The sequence below is a fragment of the Symphalangus syndactylus genome, chromosome 5 (genome assembly GCF_028878055.3).
Source record: "Symphalangus syndactylus isolate Jambi chromosome 5, NHGRI_mSymSyn1-v2.1_pri, whole genome shotgun sequence".
Classification (NCBI taxonomy): domain Eukaryota; kingdom Metazoa; phylum Chordata; class Mammalia; order Primates; family Hylobatidae; genus Symphalangus; species Symphalangus syndactylus.
In genome coordinates this window covers 90,017,456-90,035,503 of record NC_072427.2, presented here as the reverse complement: position 1 = coordinate 90,035,503, position 18,048 = coordinate 90,017,456, and the positions used below count along the sequence as shown (strand labels likewise).

Sequence of the window (18,048 nt, the reverse complement as noted above, 5' to 3'; positions counted from 1 at the left end):
GTATCATCCCAACTGGGCCCTATGAACGTGCTCCCCATTGAGCTATTTTAATATAAATCCCCTACTTTCCCAGAGGAAAAACAAAAGAGAATTTTATTTAAGCAAATTTCTGTCTCTTGATAATTTGCTTCTTTCCAGACTTATCTTTTGAATGTACAACCTGCAGTGTGTTCAGCAGTGTGACCCGCAGGTGATCCTCAGTGTGATCTGCAGTGTCATCTGCAGTGTGATCCACAGTGAGATCTGCAGTGTGATCTGCAGGTGGATCTGCAGTGTGGTCATCAGTAAGATCTGCAGGTATCTGCAGTGTGATCTGCAGTGTGATCCATGGTGTGATCTGCAGTATGATCTGCAGGTATCTGCAGTGTGATCCGCAGTGTGATCACAGTGTGATCTGCAGTTTGATCTGCAGGTGATCTGCAGTGTGGTCATCAGTAAGATCTGCAGGTATCCGCAGTGTGATCTGCAGTGTGATCCATGGTGTGATCTGCAGTGTGATCACAGTGTGATCCGCAGTTTGATCTGCAGGTGATCTGCAGTGTGGCCATCAGTAAGATCTGCAGGTATCCACAGTGGGATCTGCAGTGCGATCCATGGTGTGATCTGCAGTGTGATCTGCAGTGTGATCCATGGTGTGATCTGCAGTATGATCTGCAGGTATCTGCAGTGTGATCCATGGTGTGATCTGCAGTGTGATCCAGTGTGATCTGCAGTATGATCTGCAGGTATCTGCAGTGTGATCCGCAGTGTGATCACAGTGTGATCTGCAGGTGATCTGCAGTGTCATCCACAGTATGATCCACAGTGTGATCTCAAGGTGGTCTGCAGCGTGATCTGCAGTGTGATCCACAGCGTGATCCTTGGTGTGATATGCAGTATGACCTACAGGTGATCTGCAGTGTGATCTGCAGTGTAATCGGCAGAGTGATTCACAGTATGATCCATGGTGTGATCTGCAGTGTGATCCACAGGTGGATCTGAAGCATGATCTGCAGTATGATCTGCAGGTATCTGCAGTGTGATCCACGGTGTGATCTGCAGTGTGATCCAGTGTGATCTGCAGTATGATCTGCAGTGTGATCTGCAGTGTGATCACAGTGTGATCTGCAGTGTGATCTGCAGGTGATCTGCAGTGTCACCCACAGTATGATCCACACTGTGATCTCAAAGTAGTCTGCAGCATGATCCGCAGTGTGATCCACAGTGTGATCTGCAGGTGATCTGCAGTGTCTTCTGCAGTGTGATCTGCAGTATGATGTGCAGTGTGATCACAGCGTGATTAATAGGTGATCTGCAGTGTGATCTGCAGTGTGAGCCCTCTCTTGACTTCTGAGGAAGGGAATGACTTGGTCATCTCACCAGAGAGGTCTGAAATTGGTGTTGGCAGAAAACCTGCTCTAGAATTAACCTGCTTGAGGGACTTGGGCTTGTCCTTTCCCGCATATTTCTCATGGTCTTCTGAGACACAGGCTATGAGGGCTACAGAAGGTCCCAGGGATGTCCCCTGGACCTTGGGAGGGAAGTCGTGGGCAGGATCAAGGTGAGCCATTCCAGGGCACGCCCCTGAAGTAGGAGGGGACTCCAGAGAGGGTCACCTGAGCAGTTTGGCCAGTATTGAGCACAGCACGTGTTTTCCCCTCCATCTTGTATGGAAACATTAACTGTCTGGAGTGCCTAGTTTTATTTCTATGAATCTCTCCACAAAAGAATCAAGTTCCTGTTGCCCCCTGTGATGAGTCTATAACCACAGGGGGAGGAGTTCTCCAGGTGGGCTGACACTGAGCAGAAGAGGATGCTTTAAGGGCCCTAGTGGTAAGGGACAGCCAGGCCCTCTGGGGGACTGTGCGTGGTGAGTGCAGAAGTGACAACCTCCAGCAGCTTGTCTGGGGACAGTAGGAGAAGGAGGAGCAAAAGCAAACCTGTGTGTGCACCAAATAGTGGTGGATTCTCTGGAGCCTCCAGGGAAATATGGAGTTGGGGAAACTACAATGGGCAGAAAGGACACAGGAAAAGGGGCAGGGAGAAAGACAATCTCAAGAGAGATAGGAAGAAATAGAGTCACACCCCCATTGCAGCGCTTTGTATGAGCTACAGAGTGGGGAAAATAGAAACTCCTCTAAATTAAGAACAGCATTACCCTTGCTGGGAGAAGAAAGAGATGTGGACAGCTACATAAGGACAAGCTCAACAAAGATTGGCTGTAGACAGCTCTTGACCCCTTTCCACCCAGAAAACTAAGGAAGACAAAAGAAAACCAGATGCCATAGCTTATAAAAATTCACTACCACTGACAAATGGAAAGAATGCAATAAAATTATTAATGTTCATAAAAGAAAAACTTGGATACATGAAAGGACTATCCATGGTATTGGCTGGGAAGACTCAATATTCTAATGACATCAGCATTCTTCACGTTAGGCTTTAAATTTATGATCCTCCAAATTTTCCAGATTTTTTTGAAACTTGATAAAGTTATCTTAATATGCATCTAGAGGGAACAAGCAAACAAAAATCCAGGCAGAAAAAGGAAGGACATTTTTGAAAAATAAAAGTCACAAGGGGAGTATTGTCAAAACAGATATTAAAATAGAAAGAGATAAACTTCTAATACCTGTGGTGCTGAACAGGCAATTGAGTGTAGCAGCGAGAAGGCTGAAACACAGACTCCAGTATTCACATTTTCTCCTTAGACAATAAGGTATCGCAAATGAAAAAGTTTGGGCTCTTCAATAAATGGTTTTAGGACAAATGGCTAACCATGTAAGTTCGTGATAATGGCAATAATGATATTAATAATAGCTAACACATATTGACTAATGGCTATGTGCCAGAAGCCATAATAAATGCTTTCTATGAGTCATCTTACTAAATCATCACATTTATCCCCTTATTTTATCTGTTTCAGCTGCAAGGATGCTGTGGTTCATATGGGGTAGGTAATTTACACGCAGTCACGCAACCAGACAGGGTTGTATTGTGGCTGGGGTTTGAACTTACAGCCCAGTCTCCTAACTGATGATTTCTACTCTTCCTCCTCGATTCCTACTTATTTTACTAAAATCAAGTCCAAATTTAATGAACCTTTGTATATAAACAATAGAATTTCATATTTGAAGATGGAGGCATAAACCAGCATTTCTTCTTCTCTTCCTGGGAACAACATGAAAGCAAATGGGAGAGAGAAGCCTAGAAAATTGTAACCTCTATTTCCTATGAAATTAGAAAATAGCTAAACTTCCAACTACAGAATGGGTAAATGGGCAACCAACAGGGTAACTGAGCAGAAGAGCATGCAGGAAGATGAGGGAATCAGGGCCACCGCTGTGAACTTCAGAATTCCCAGCAGAGTGGGTCACAGGTGAGAGCAAAGCCTCCATCAGTGAAAACAGTGTGCATAGGCGGGTGTGGATGGCACTTCCCCAGGCCTGATGTGGCTTAGAATTTTAGAAGTAGGGTTAGCTGAGGAGTCAGGCATTTGTACAAAATAATCTTTTTCTGGGGACACGGATTTTCTTCAAATGTAAGTACAGTAGTTCCCCCTCGACCACATTTTCACTTTCCATGGTTTAAGCTACCTGAGGTCAATTACAGTCTTAAAATAGGTGAGTATAGCCTCATAAGATATTTCGAGAAAGAGAGAGCACATTCACAGAGCTTTTATTACAGTACATTGTAATAATAATTTTATTCTACTACTCAGAATTTTTGCTAATCTCTTACTGTGTCTGATTTATAAATTAAACTTTATCAGGGGTATGCATGTGTAGGAAAACGCATAGTATATGTAGGGTTTGGCACTCCCCAAGGTTCGGCCATCCCCTGGGGGTCTTGGGGCTACTGTATTCAAAAGGAAGCCAAGACCTAGCAAAGATACAAGAAGCAAAATAGAAGAAAAAAACAGAACAAGAAACCAGGTATCACAATTTAGATGAAGACTGTGAATAAAACAGTCACTTGTCTATAAAGCCATGGCTGAAGAAGGGTAAACTGTGACCTGGCAGAGCTGGAGAGAAAGAAGGAGAAAAAATATAAACTCACAGCAGTGAAGGCAGAACTGGAGCGGGCACAAAGAAGAACAGATCTTGCTGGGGAAAAGACATGGAGAACAGAAATGGAAAAATATCGAACAAATTAAAATGGAAATCAATGAGTTAAAAAACCAGAGAGAAAATGACAGCTACAGAGACTAGGTGGCAATCCTATGGAACCACAATCAGAGACCCTGAAGAAGAAAATGAAAGCAGGGAAGAGAACACTTAGAGATACAATTCATGGGAAAAATGTTTTTTAAAATAAGCTGAATCTACATATTAAATAGATGCACCACATCTATGGGAAAATTGACCCCAAATGGAAAACACCAAATTATAGACTAAAAATTTACCAGACTTCAGGGCAGGTGCGGTGGCTCACGTCTGTAATCCCAGCACTTTGGGAGACCGAGGTGGGTGGATCACAAGGTCAGGAGTTCGAGACCAGCCTGGCCAATATGGTGAAACCCCATCTCTACTAAAGATACAAAAATTAGCTGGGCGTGGCGGTGCGTGGCTATAGTCCCAGCTCCTTGGGAGGCTGAGGCAGAAGAATCTCTTGAACCTGGGAGGGGGAGGTTGCAGCAAGCCAAGATCCTGCCACTGCACTCCAGCCTGGGCGACAGAGTGAGACTCCATCACAAAAATAAAAAAAGAAAAAACAATTTACCAGACTTCAAAGACAGCTCTTTGGTGCAAAGAACCAAAAAGATTAAGTTCCTTCTACAGGGAAATCAGGCAGTCTGTGCTCCCTCCAAGGAGATAGTGTGAGCCGCCAATATCTGTCCTTTGGGTGTAAAAAGGCAAAGAACAAACCATTGCAAACCAGAAAGAGGTTGAAATATTCTTCACTATGTCCAAGTAACTCGTACTGAGCACAAAATCAATCTAACACAGGCAATTGCAAAAGTTGGGCATATGGCCGCAGAATAGAACATAGAGGGTCTAAGCTCTGACAATGTAGAAAATATTCATCAAAATCTAGGATAGTTAGAAAATTTATCATTGCTTATACTGGAAATTGACAGCTGTATCTGCAAAGAGAGGAGCCCCAAACTCTGATCTTATCCCAGCCCCAGGTCTGCCTGCCTGGAGTCGTCCTGTCTGTCACCATCACTTCCACTCTCCTCACTGCCTGGGGTTATCCCCTTTCTGTCACACCCATAGTAAGTCCATCACTTAAAGACATTCAGTATCCAACTATTTGTCCCTCCTCCACACTGCCATCACCCTGGTCCCGGCCACATCCCAGCCAAGGCCTTGGAACAGCTCTCCAGCTGAAATTCCTGTCCTCCACACAGTCTGCTTTCAAAACAGCATGGCAGTGTGATCCTTTAAAAGCATGAGGCAGATCACACCATCTCTCTCCAATTACCCAGCTAGCCTCTTGGCTTCTGGCTTCAGCACATTAGCAGCTGAAGAGACCACATCACCATCACAACTCTCATGCTCACCATACCCACTCCCCACTTGGACAGAGCCAGGTCCTTGCAATGACTGATGGGGACGCAGTGCAGGAGTCTCCTCTCCCAGGACTTCCTTTCACTAACTCTGCCACAGCTGTAATGTCCTCCTTGGTGTTTCTGGATCGTTCCAGGCATCAACCTCCCCGCCTCGCCCCCCACCCCCAACTTGGGAACTAGCTGGCCCCTCACCTTCCGCTCTCCCTCGGAGGACAGGAAAACAGGACTCATCTGTCTTCAAGTCTTTCCTCGGACTTTCCCTACTCCTGGGGTATGTTGACAATGCTATTTTATTTATTTATTTTTTTATTATTATTATTTTTTTTATTATACTTTTAATGCGAACTACTCCCCACTGTCCTCCAGCATCACCCCCCAGGCATGTTCTGACTCTTGTTTTTGGATATTCCCACGACCAAGTTTCCCTGGAGGTCAGAGACTCTGTGGACAGCCAGAGAGAGCAAAGGAGGCCCAGGCCAGGCCCCAGGCTGATGCATCATCTACTCTCTCGCATTTGCAGTCCCTCTTTGCTTCTCAGCAGGTAACAAGGAGATGGCCCTGGTCCTCAGGACAACCACTGAAACTATTTTCCCTCCAGTATAAGTGACATACATGCAAGAGAATGGCATTAAGCTGTGGACTTCTGGGAGTACAGGTGAGACCCACCTCAGAATGAAGCCCTGATTTTTTTTAAAAATCTCTTTTAGGCAAGAGGCCTCATTTGTTCATGTAGATAAATAAATCAAAAAAGAGAATTGAATGTCTTAGACTTTGTGCATCTAGACCCAAGGTCAAAAATGTAATGACTTTTTTTTTTTTTTTTAGTAAAGATTGTTTCATTTCTACAATAGCTACCTTTAAACTGCAGTGATTTACCCTAGAATTCTGCCTCCCCTGAATTAAATTGTTGCATCTCTCAAGGAAACAAGCTGAATCCATTTTGTTTATACAGTTTTGTCATTTATAAGGGAGCTGCACTTCAGCTCTTAGTGATCATTTCAGTGAAAGAAAACATGTTCCACAAGCAAGGCTAAATTGTTCTTAAGCAATAGATTTACTGCTTGCATAATTAAAATAACAATATACAGTGTTTCTCTATCAGATTGGAAAATGTCAAAAAAAAAGCCTAATATCCAGTATTATTTTGGTTGTAAGAGACAGACACTACTGCAAACTGAGGTGAGTTGTGTAAATGAATAAAATGCTGGCAAATTGTCAATACATATTGAAAGTTATAAAAATTATTTACTCCTTGAACCAGAAACTCTACTTATAGAAATTTATCCCCAGGGATAAATGAACACATATACAAAGATAAATGTGATAGGAGTCATTATGTTTTTTTTTTTTTTTTTTTTGAGACAGAGTCTTGCTCTGTTGCACAGGCTGGAGTGCAGTGGCACGATCTCGGCTCACTGTAAGCTCCACATCCAGGGTTCATGCCATTCTCAGCCTCCTGAGTAGCTGGGACTACAGGTGCCCGCCACCACGTCCAGCTAATTTTTTTGCATTTTTAGTAGAGACGGGGTTTCACCATGTTAGCCAGGATGGTCTTGATCTCCTGACCTCATGATCCACCTGCATCGGCCTCCCAAAGTGCTGGGATTACAGGTGTGAGCCACTGCACCTGGCCCATTATGATAATTTTCTAAGAGAAAAACTGGCAAAAATCCAAAAATATGACATTCAACAACAGTGTTGGAGATATCCAGTTGCCAAGTATCCAACACCCCCTCTGACTTAGGAAAATAACACACATCACGTCCATGATGGCTTACAGACCCTTTATAGCCAGGGGCGACCTGACCAGCGATCCAGAGAGATGCTGGCAAAATTGATCTGTGACGCACTTCTGGAAAGGATGTTAAAGGGAGGTGACTCATGTGGGAGGGGCAGCCATCTCCCTTTGCTCTTCCTCCTACAGGGAAATGTGAAAGGAAGTTGACACTATAGCTTGGTGGCCATTGTTTGAGGATGAAGAATGCTGCTAGGAGAGGCAGAACTCTTCCTAACACGTAAGGAGTTTGGGTGCCTGATGACTTAGCCAACAAACTAGTCTCGAGCTGTCGACATCCAGAGTCCTCTTACGAGAAAAATAAACCCTTGTGAATGTAAGTGGCTAAACTCAATCTTAACTAAAGTAATTAGATAAATGTAATTATTGATGTACTACAATAAACATTACACAGACATTAAAAAGTCATGGAGTTCAAGGCCAGCTTGCCCAACATGGTGAAACCTCATCTCTACTAAAAATACAAAAAAATTAGCCAGGCGTGGTGGTGCACACCCGTAATCCCAGCTACTACTTGGAAGGCTGAGGCAGAAGAATTGCTTGAACCCAGGAGGCAGAGGTTGCAGTGAGCTGAGATCGCACCACTGCACTCCAGCTTGGCTGACAGAGCAAGACTCTGTCTCCAGAAAAAAAAAAAAAAAAAAGTCATATTAAGCACCATATTTGTTGTTATGGCAAGACATACATAGTATATTGTTGGCTGAAGAAAGAAGAGTATAAGCCAGTAACAGTCATCAAAATTTTAAAAATGTATAATGTGTATCTATGGGTATACAATTGCTTGGGGACAGGACTGACAGTCCAGAGACAAAAAATGTTTGCAGCAGTTATCTTTGGTCATCTTTGAGTGATGTTATTTGGGGGGGAATTTAACTTTTTTAAAAATTGCAATTTCTAATTTTTTTCTTTGATGACTTGATATTGCATATGAAATTTAAAGACAAAAAAGCTACTACTACAACCTAATTTTTAAGTTGGTGGTAAGAAGGGATAAAATGTCAGTAACATCCAAGACAGACAAAGCATTATTTAATCTATGTAGAAACACTTCCAAATAAATAAGGCATAGAGATAAGTGTGCAAGTAACATGAATAAGAAATTTCCCAAAGGAGAAGTAGAAGTGGTCTGTTAACATAAGATAAAACATTTTAAACAACATTAACAATCTAAGTATGCAGACTAAAATGAGAGGGCATTTTCAACCATCAGGTTGTAAAGACTATTTAAAAAAAAAATGATATCTAGTTGGTGAGGATGCTGGGCCACATTTACCCACCCATACTGTGGGTGGCCTAAGTGCCCTTGGGCAGGACAGAGTAAAAGCCTTCTATATGGCCTTTTCACTTCACTTACACATATGCACATTGAATTAACATACAGGAGTGTTCATTTGCTGCAGTGTTTATGAGAGTGAAAACCGTAAACACCCTCAGGGAGAGAGAGAACACCTGCATAATGACAGGCATTAAAAATAATGTCGAAGAAGGCAAATGTCATGGAAAATGTCCATAATATCAAATATGCACCTCGATAGAAACTAAATTAAATTTATGATGTTTATCTGTTTCCAAGTAATAACGCACAACGGAGCTTCAAATATGGCAGGAAATAAAAAGTCATGGGGGCAGAGACTCCGAATAACAGGCTTTTATTTTTGAAGAAGTCCTTTGCACATGGACAGTGGATGTGGTGTGTGGTGTGTGACAGGGGAGTTGCTTCAGGGACTTTTAAAAATTTAGTTGTTTTCCCAATCAGACAGTGTCTAGCACCCTTCCCCACTTCTTTACCTTCCTTCTCAAAAGACAGATGCCAGGAGGGTTGCAACAAATGTACCATTTGTTTTTCCTTTGGTCATTGTTGCTTCCATAATGAGAAAATGCAACATGCTATTTTAAAAAAGAAACATCTAGAGTCTAAATGATGATTAAGTCAACATAAAAACAAATACATCACAATAATTAAGCCTAGATACTAGGTCTTAGAAGAGGAAACATGATTAGGGGTGCAAGCGGGGAACATGAGACAGTCGCAATAGGACATTGGGCATGTTTGTTTTTAAAAAGAGCATGCCAAGGAGATGACGTGTAATGTGTATATTCTAAGATAATAAGGGGAATAAAACAATCAATGATATTATCTTTAACTATCTAAACCCACTCATCTCTCTAAATACTGGGGAAATAATTTTCCAGCTATGAGTAGTTCTGACAATTTAAACTCGCATCTCTTCATGTACGAGGGTGCAGTGATCTTTAAGCAGACCATGGTTATATAATACAGGTGGGCAAGGTAGGACTTCCTAAGTGTTGAAACAATCTACACGAAAGCCTTCCATCCCTTTGTGGCCTTACCAAGGGCATGCTATGTAGAACAGACACACTGTGGGTCTGAATAAAAACACCTAGGTGGATGACTAGGAATGTCTGTGAGAGAATGATAGGCTTGGTGGAAACAGAGATACCTATCTACTTCCAAGAAACCTCTCTGGAAATCTAGAAATGCTTATCGAATCCTTTAGAACATAGCAAATGTTTGACAGGTAACAAGTAGATCAAGTAACTCCATACCTTTAGAGAATTTCCACACGATGGTAGGTACAGGGTAACCCTCAGCAGAACAATTGAGGATGACTGCTTTGCCATAAATCCCATCCTGGTCCCGTGGCTGAACCACAAACTTGGGAGGAACTGAAAAGAGAGAAATGTCACCAGTAATTAAGACTAGACCAGAAACTGAGTAAAGGTCTGATTCTAAGAAACTGAATCATTTTAATGAACATTAAAATATGAAGACTGTTTCATATACATGGGGCAATAAAAACACTATTGGCAGTTTGGGACAAATTAAGGGGTTAATCTCAGTGCTGAAAAATTTTCTGATTCATATCAATCAGCTTTTGTCACAGGTAAAAGCCCTTTGAACTAGGGAAAACTGACCTCGAGGGAGGAAGTTTGACTAAGTCAAAGGAATGGAACATTTTGCTTTTGATTGTGTTATCAAAAATATACAGAAATTCCCTCAATGGAAAATGGAATCAGAACCACCATTTAAAGAACACGTCAGGCTGTGCACGGTGGCTGACACCTGTAATCCCAACACTTTGGGAGGCTGAGGCAGGCAGATCACCTGAGGTCCGGAGTTTGAGACCAGTCTGACCAACACGGAGAAACCCCATCTCTAGTAAAAATACAAAATTCGCCGGGTGTGGCGGTGCATGCCTGTAATCCTAGCTACTCAGGAGGCTGAGGCTGGAGAATTGCTTGGACCCGGGAAGCAGAGGTTGCAGTGAGCTGAGATCATGTCATTGCACTCCAGCCTGGGCAACAAGAATGAAACTCCATCTCAAAAAAAAAAAAAAAAAAAAGTAGATCAAATATATGTTTGTGCCTCAAATAGTAATTATCAAATATAAGTATTCATCTTGGATGTGAACTGGTCGAAGCATTTGATGTTGATTTTTCCTCTACCAGGAGATGAAGTGAGAAATAATAGGCACCTCCTAAAGGCAATCAAGAATACAATGTGGGACTGAACTTTTCCCAAAATTCTGGTGAGAACACATAGTCCGTTATGCCAGATGTCAGCACCATGGCGGGCCAAAGGGGGACTACGGAGAGTAGTTGCAGTGAGGTACCATAAAGGTTTTCTAGTGTGCCTGTAAAAAACAAGATATTAAGTGACTGCTTATGTGGTGAATGTTGTGAGGTACTGTAAAGAACCATCCCTACCTAAAACATAAACATGACTTCACTTAAAACATATCTCCCCAAAGAAAGCATATTATTTGAGATAAGCCATTAGGATTTGAATACGTATCACATCTCTTAGAAAAGGTAGCATCTGAGGGTATTCTAATCCCCGAATCTTTCCCAGCAGATCAGCGATTCATTACAGGGTAGACTTTCAACGAGGCAGTCATAAACTATGTGAGAGGAGATGAATTATCTACACCATATAGTAGATATTTGGAAATTCCTGGTAAGGCTAATCTCATCAGCCTTGCAAGATCCAGAATTCTTAATTTTGAGACATAAATGTGAGCCTATGTGTTACAGGTAGATAGGAACTCAGCTGCCACATATGATAGACTGAGAAGATGGTTAGGGCCTAAGTTAGCAAGGGGCTTAGAAGCTTGTTACAATGATCTGAGCCAAGGTGACGATCACTTTGGCCATAAAATAACCAAGGAGGAAGGGAAAATGTCAAGACACAAGAAGCAGCCAGAGATGGAATTCACCGCAGTGTTTCTGGAGAAAAGATTGCTTTTAATTTTCTAGCTTTACTTTCTATAGAAAGATTTACACATGAAGAAGCACCAGAAAATAGTGACTACTAGCATAAAGCCAAGAGTTAAACACATTGGCTTGGTGTCCAGCTCTGCTATTTCCTGTTGGGCAATTTTGTGCAAACTGTAAAATATCTCTTGGTCTCAATTTTCTTATCTGAAAATTGGAGATGATTATGGAACTCATTTTAAGGATTGTTAAGATGATCGAACAAATTAGGAAAGTTCTCAGAACTGTGGAGATATTAAGTGCTATAAGAGTGTTGATTAATTTAGTAAATGCAGGTATGTTGAGCTTTTACTTTTTTTTTTTTTGAGATGGAGTCTCACTCTGTTGCCTAGACTGGAGTGCAGTGGGGTGATCTCTGCTCACTGCAACTTCCGCCTCCCAGGTTCAAGCAATTCTCTGCCTCAGCCTCCTAAGTAGCTGGGGTTACAGGCGCCCGCCACCATGCCCAGCTAATTTTTTTGTATTGTTAATAGAGATGGGGTTTTACCATCTTGGCCAGGCTGGTCTTGAACTCCTGACCTCATGATCCACCTGCCTCAGCCTCCCAAAGTGCTGGGATTACAGGCGTGAGCCACTGCGCACGGCCTGACGTATTCTTAATGAGCAAAGTTCCCAACTTGCAAATGAAATAAATAATTTACACAGCCAATGGGTTTCTGAGATATTGCTTAAGTGATAAGCAATGTTACTTCATGTAGATGGTATTTGGAGACAAAATGTATTTAAGAAAATGAAAATATATTTAAAATAAGATAATGAAGAATGACTATCTCTAGGTGAAGAAATTATCTCTAAGAAATATGGTAGAGATTATTTAGAGCTAAGTTTTCTAGTAAAAGTGACCAATCAACTCAAGAGCAGGTGACAAACTTGAAGACACCATGCCAAAATTATTCTCCCCAGGGTGGAAGGGAAATCTGCAGCCATCCACATTCTGTGCTCCATTTGGCTCAAGTTCTGCCAAGAGCAAGAAATTGCTTATCAATGGACAGGGTAGAAAATCTCTTGCATTCCCTCTGGAAGCATGTCTAATCATAATTGATCCATTACCCCTCCCCTCAATTTGGTTCTAATCCAATGAAATGTTCCTTAAAATCTCGTCAAAGAAGTTTATATGAGAAACAACCATAGAAATACTGTAAGTATAAGGTAGTTACAGATAAAAACGGTCCCTAAATTAGTAGAATAATTACCCCATATCATTGAAAACTGTTTCTGACCCTGGTAGGAGTAGCCAGGGGATTTCCCATGTACACCTCTTTGCTCATAGATTGGAATTCTCTCCTCAGATACCCCAGTGATTTACAGTCACATGAAGACCTAAGAAAGAAGCTTCTGTAGTAAGTGAACTTCTTAATTTTTATAGCAAAGAGAATAATTAGTAGCTCAGATGTTTGGTCTTTGGCTGATATACCATGCAACTTGAGACCGCCTTGAGGAAAATGCTATATTTTACTAAGTGCATGAATAAGCCAAATCATATACATTTCCTTTAAATTTTGACAGAAGACTGTCATGAATTTAAATATTCAATCCCTAAGTGATTTCTGATCATCTACCAGTGAATATGTAGGTCCCTTTCATGAAAGTGAACTTGTGAGTTACAGTAAGAACTCTAAGACTGGGAACATCTGTGTACTTACATCAAGAAGACCTGAGGCCACACCCCTCAGATCAGACACCTTAAGAATATGCTTGGGTTGAGTTCTGCCTGGCAAAATTAGAGGTGATGGATTCCTGGGACAAGTTGTAATAAGTTTCTAAATAAATTTCTTTGCCTGCCCAGAGCCTAATGTGAAGACAACAGGCATATGGTCCCTTGGGGGTTGTCATCACTTTGAGACAGCTGCATCACCAGCTAAGATTAAAATTCCAGGGCAGGGGAGTGTCTGAATGAGGATCCAGTGTTTAACCTGTAACAAATGACATCATTCTCATATGCTCTAAGCACTGGGAATGACCATTATCCCTAGGGACAACATAGTTCCCAATTTTTTAAAGCAAGCAGCAGTTTATTTTTTAAAAAGTGGAGATATTTTTTAAAGAAACTATTAATATTTGACCTAGATATTTTTTTTCTACAAAATGGCAGCCTAAGAAATTGTCCTAAAAGAACCAGGAGCCCCCCCAAGGAGTCACTTAGTAATGAAAGTGAGCATTTCCCGAGTACTCAGTGGGTTTCAGGGACTCCCAGTTCCATCCTTTGGCCCCTCCCAGAATTGCCCTCAAGACAATTCTTATTTTGCTTGCTTATTAAAGAGAGGATCCCCCACTGCGGCCCTCTACTGGTTCTCAGGGTGTTGTCTTCAATGTTCTCCACATCTTACTCAACAAACCTCTTGAGCTATTTCACCCACTCCCATCATGATGATTGCCTTTATCTTCCCTTGGTGTGTAGAGCACCATATCCTTCCATCATTAGCTTATGTCACAGGTACCTCTAACTCAAGTTTCCAAAATGGTACCTGTTCCTGTCCACCATCCATTAAGATCCTCAAAAAAGAAAAAATGGAATTTCCTTTCATATCCTCTCATTTCTTTTTATCAGGTGCTGATGATTATTTCTTGAAAATGTATCCTCAAATTCTCTTCATCTCCACTGCCACACCCCAGTCACAGTGAGTAGTCTGGTTATGTGGGAAAGAGGCACGGCCCCTCTGTCCACCCAGCTTCAGCACTTCTGGGCGGACAGCTCCACCTCCACACACTTTGCCAGGACACTGCACTAAGGGGATGGGGCCCTCTCTTTGCAGTCTCAGGCCTTCTCAGAAGTCATGAGCCTTTACCCACCTTACTGGTGCAACCCTGACATGTGAAAAACAATTGTCCATTACTGAGGGACAGGAGTCAGGGTATAAATTCTCTGCCTCACTTTCCTCCGATCCAGTGGGGCAATTATGAGGCCTGCTCTATGCCTGCGCTTCTCAAACATTATAGGGCATCAGAATCACCTGAAGAACTGATTAAACCACACATTGCTAAACCTTGTCTCCAGTGATTCTGACTCAGTAGGTCTGGGGTGGAATCCAAGATTTTGCCTTTCTAATGAGCTCCCAGGCGATGCTGAGGCTGCTGGTACAGAGACCACACTTCAAGAACCACTGTTCTACATGATTCCTTAGAAGACTCCCAGTAGGAATGAGCTCCAGTTGCCCATAGCAGCAATCAGCTCATTAAAGCAACTTTTATTGATTTTTTTTTCTCCCTTTCTAATCTCATTCTTTCCATTCTGGGATCCAGGAATGACATCCCAAATAAATAACCTGCCAGCCAATTCTGTACCTCACACTCTACTTTCAAGGGAACCCAACCTAGGACAAGGCCCATATTGTCTCTTATTTAGATTTCTCAGCCCCCTAACCTCTCTACCTGCCACAAACTGTCCCACTTGAATTCATTCTTCACACAGGGACCTAAAGGATCTAAGACACAAATTGGATGATGTGACTTCCTTGCTTAAAAGCATCCCATATTCCCATGGCCCTTTGGTATAATCCAGAATCTTGGGATATTTTAAAGGATTTTTATGACTTGAGCCCTTGGTCTCCAGTTGCATTCTGTGACATTCTCCTCTTGTAGGCTTTGCCCCAACTATTCTAAAACCCCATCTATTATCCAGTCCCTAAGACCATTCTTGCTGCCAGGTCTTCACACAGGCTTCTTCACGTCTTTGTTTAATAAGTTCCCATTCACCATTTGCATCTTAGCTTAGCACTCACTTAGTCAGGCACATTTTTTTCTGATGCTGTGGATAGGATTAAGTGCTTCTCTGAGCCCTTAATTACTTACCATAGCCTGTATTACACTCATTTGGTATTGCTGTTTAATAGTCTGTCTCCCATACTAGGCTGTGCATGCTATGAGAACAAGAACCATTCCTTTCTCACAGGCCATGGTATGTGCAGTGCATAGCACAGATCTAGAGTACAGAAAGCACTCTGCAACTATGCATTGAAAGGACACATGAATAAATGAATGTTATTACTTCAGTTTTATAGACTAGGGAAATGGAGCATGGCTAAGTTAATGACTCAGATCAGGGTGACCCCCAAAGCCCGAGGTCTTTGAGAAGAGTGGACCCAATGGAAGTGCCGTATGAGGGACAGCAGAAGACAGCCTCATAGGAGGACTCTGGCCAAGAAGATACAGAGCCTGAGATGGAAGGATATGAAGCCTTTGGGACTGTTGCTGTTTGGGCCAAAACTTATAACAGAACAAAACGACCACCAGTACTCTATATTGTCTGGGTGTATAATTCCCCAAAGTTGTTGGTTTCCTTTTTTAAAGATGGTATTTTGATTTCCTTTTATTAGTATAACACATTATTTGGTATATTGTGGTGAGCCTGCTTGCCAATATAGTTGGTTTTCCAATAGAGCATGATATGGTTCGGTGGTGTCCCCACCCAAATCTCATCTTGAATGTAGCTCCCACAATTCCCACATATTGTAGGAGGGATCCAGTGGGAGGTAATTTAACCATGGGGGGCGGATCTTTCCCATGCTGTTCTTTTGATAGTGAATAAGTCTCATGAGATCTGATGATTTTATAAAGGGGATTTCCCCTGCACAAGCTCTCTCTTGCCTGCCACCATGTAAGACATGCCTTTCACCTCCCAGCCACATGGAGTCCATTAATCCTCTTTTTCTTTATAAATTAGCCAGTCTTGGGTATGTCCTTATCAGCAGCATAAAAATGGACGAATACAGAGCAGTTTTTCTGGTGGAGAGGAGGAGTAATTAAAGAGATGAATAGGTTCAACTACATAATTATATCACATCTCCAAGAGGCAATATAGCTAACCTTGCCAAACACTTATCTGAATCATAATTACATGCACATAACCAGCACTCCTGTCTCCCCAAAAAGAACAATTTGATATGTTTTCCAAAATACCAAAATCTTGTCATGGGATCCACATAGGCTGAGAGTATCTGAAGTTTCGAATAGGTTTCTTTGAGGAAGTTTACTCCTGGTGTTACCTAAAATGAAGGTTGTTTAAAATACAGAGGTCTTTGGCTTGATCTGCTTATTTTGTGTGTGTTCGTGGGGGGTGGATTACTTCTGTCATCTTATTTTTAAAGAAATAATACTATGGTTATAATAAGACAGGCATTTTTCTAGTTTTAAACATAGTCCAGCGTTTTATGTTTGGAAGCCATGGCTTCTAAGTTGCTATATATTTTCCAAGAATGAATTTAGGTTTCCCTAGCTGTAAACCTGGGCAGAAATTCAGTTTTAATGAAAGCCATTTGGTGGAGGTGGGAGGGGGTGCATGGATAAACACCACCATTCTCTACTCAGTGACATTTAGTTGAGATGGGACTTGGCCAAAGTCTAGGTAAGATTTAGTTTACGACACTGAAAATTAAACCTATTGCTTTCCCATCATTCTGAGAATAGATGGCCTGGCCCCTGCTTATATCACTGCCTTACACTTTCTGTCCTCTCTTACTGAACAGGAGGCACCTTGGGCCTCTTGCTGGGCTGTGAACACACAAAACTCACTCCACACTCAGTCTTCAGACTTGTTGGTCTCTCTGCTTGGAACTCGCTTCCTACAATTCCCTGGGACGTACGCCTTCACTTCAGTCAAGTCTCTGCCCAAAGATCTCTCTGGAAAGCCTTCCCCTGCCCAGCCTACCTAAAATACTATTTTCATCCCCATCTTTCTCAATCCACGTACAACCTGTTTATTTTTCATAGTCCTTGTAGATAACTGACATTGTTTGTTCATTATGTCTTCCCTTCACTAGGATTTGAACCTTAATGGGCAGAGACTTGGTGTCTTTATTTTAATCACCATGGTATCCTCGCCACTCAGAACAGCACCTATTATAAAACAGATATTTAAGAAATATTTTGTGTAAGAATGAATGAATGAAGTAAAATCATAGCATGAGAATTCTATCAAAAATTGGATCAATAGATGGCAATAAAATAGCAACCTTCTACAATTTTCATTTTTCCTGTCAACTGACAGTCAACTATTTTAGCCAATGTGCTTGTTTCTCTATGTGGCAGTTCACCATTAAAAGCCAGAAACCATGGACCCATCAGAAGACACAAAAAAGTGTGAGAAAACAGCCCTCCTTTGGAATCACAGATAGGAACTGTTGTGTTAGTGCTTTCCTGTGAGTGGGCTAGAGACCACAGCAGGAAGCAAAGGGCAGGAGTGCTCTGTCATGAAGCCTAATGCTTTATTTCTAATACCTTAATCAATGCCAAGGTCACTCCACTGAGCAGGGTATCAGGGAAACCATCAGTCCACTGTCATAAGAGCTATGAGTTTTGGCTCTTATTGGCTCATACGTAACAGCTAAGAGATTTTTGCTTTTGGGGTTTTGTTTTTTTTTTCTTATATTTTCCTCAAGACAACAGCTAATTTATTTTAGATCAAGTCTTTACAAATCTTCCCAGTAACCCAGGCTATCAAACAATGTGCTAAGTTTTACAATGACCC

The 18,048-nt window shown here is 41.8% G+C and overlaps 1 protein-coding gene across 2 annotated transcripts in view; it reads right to left on the bottom strand.

Moving 5' to 3' along the window:
* DSCAM (DS cell adhesion molecule) overlaps positions 1-18,048 on the bottom strand; it is an 812,726-nt gene that overhangs the window by 256,814 nt on the left and 537,864 nt on the right. For both annotated transcript variants that reach the window (XM_055279737.2, XM_063640588.1), the window contains one exon: positions 9,858-9,977. In XM_055279737.2, coding sequence (XP_055135712.1) covers positions 9,858-9,977 — 120 coding nt within the window. The remainder of the gene's footprint in view (positions 1-9,857; positions 9,978-18,048) is intronic.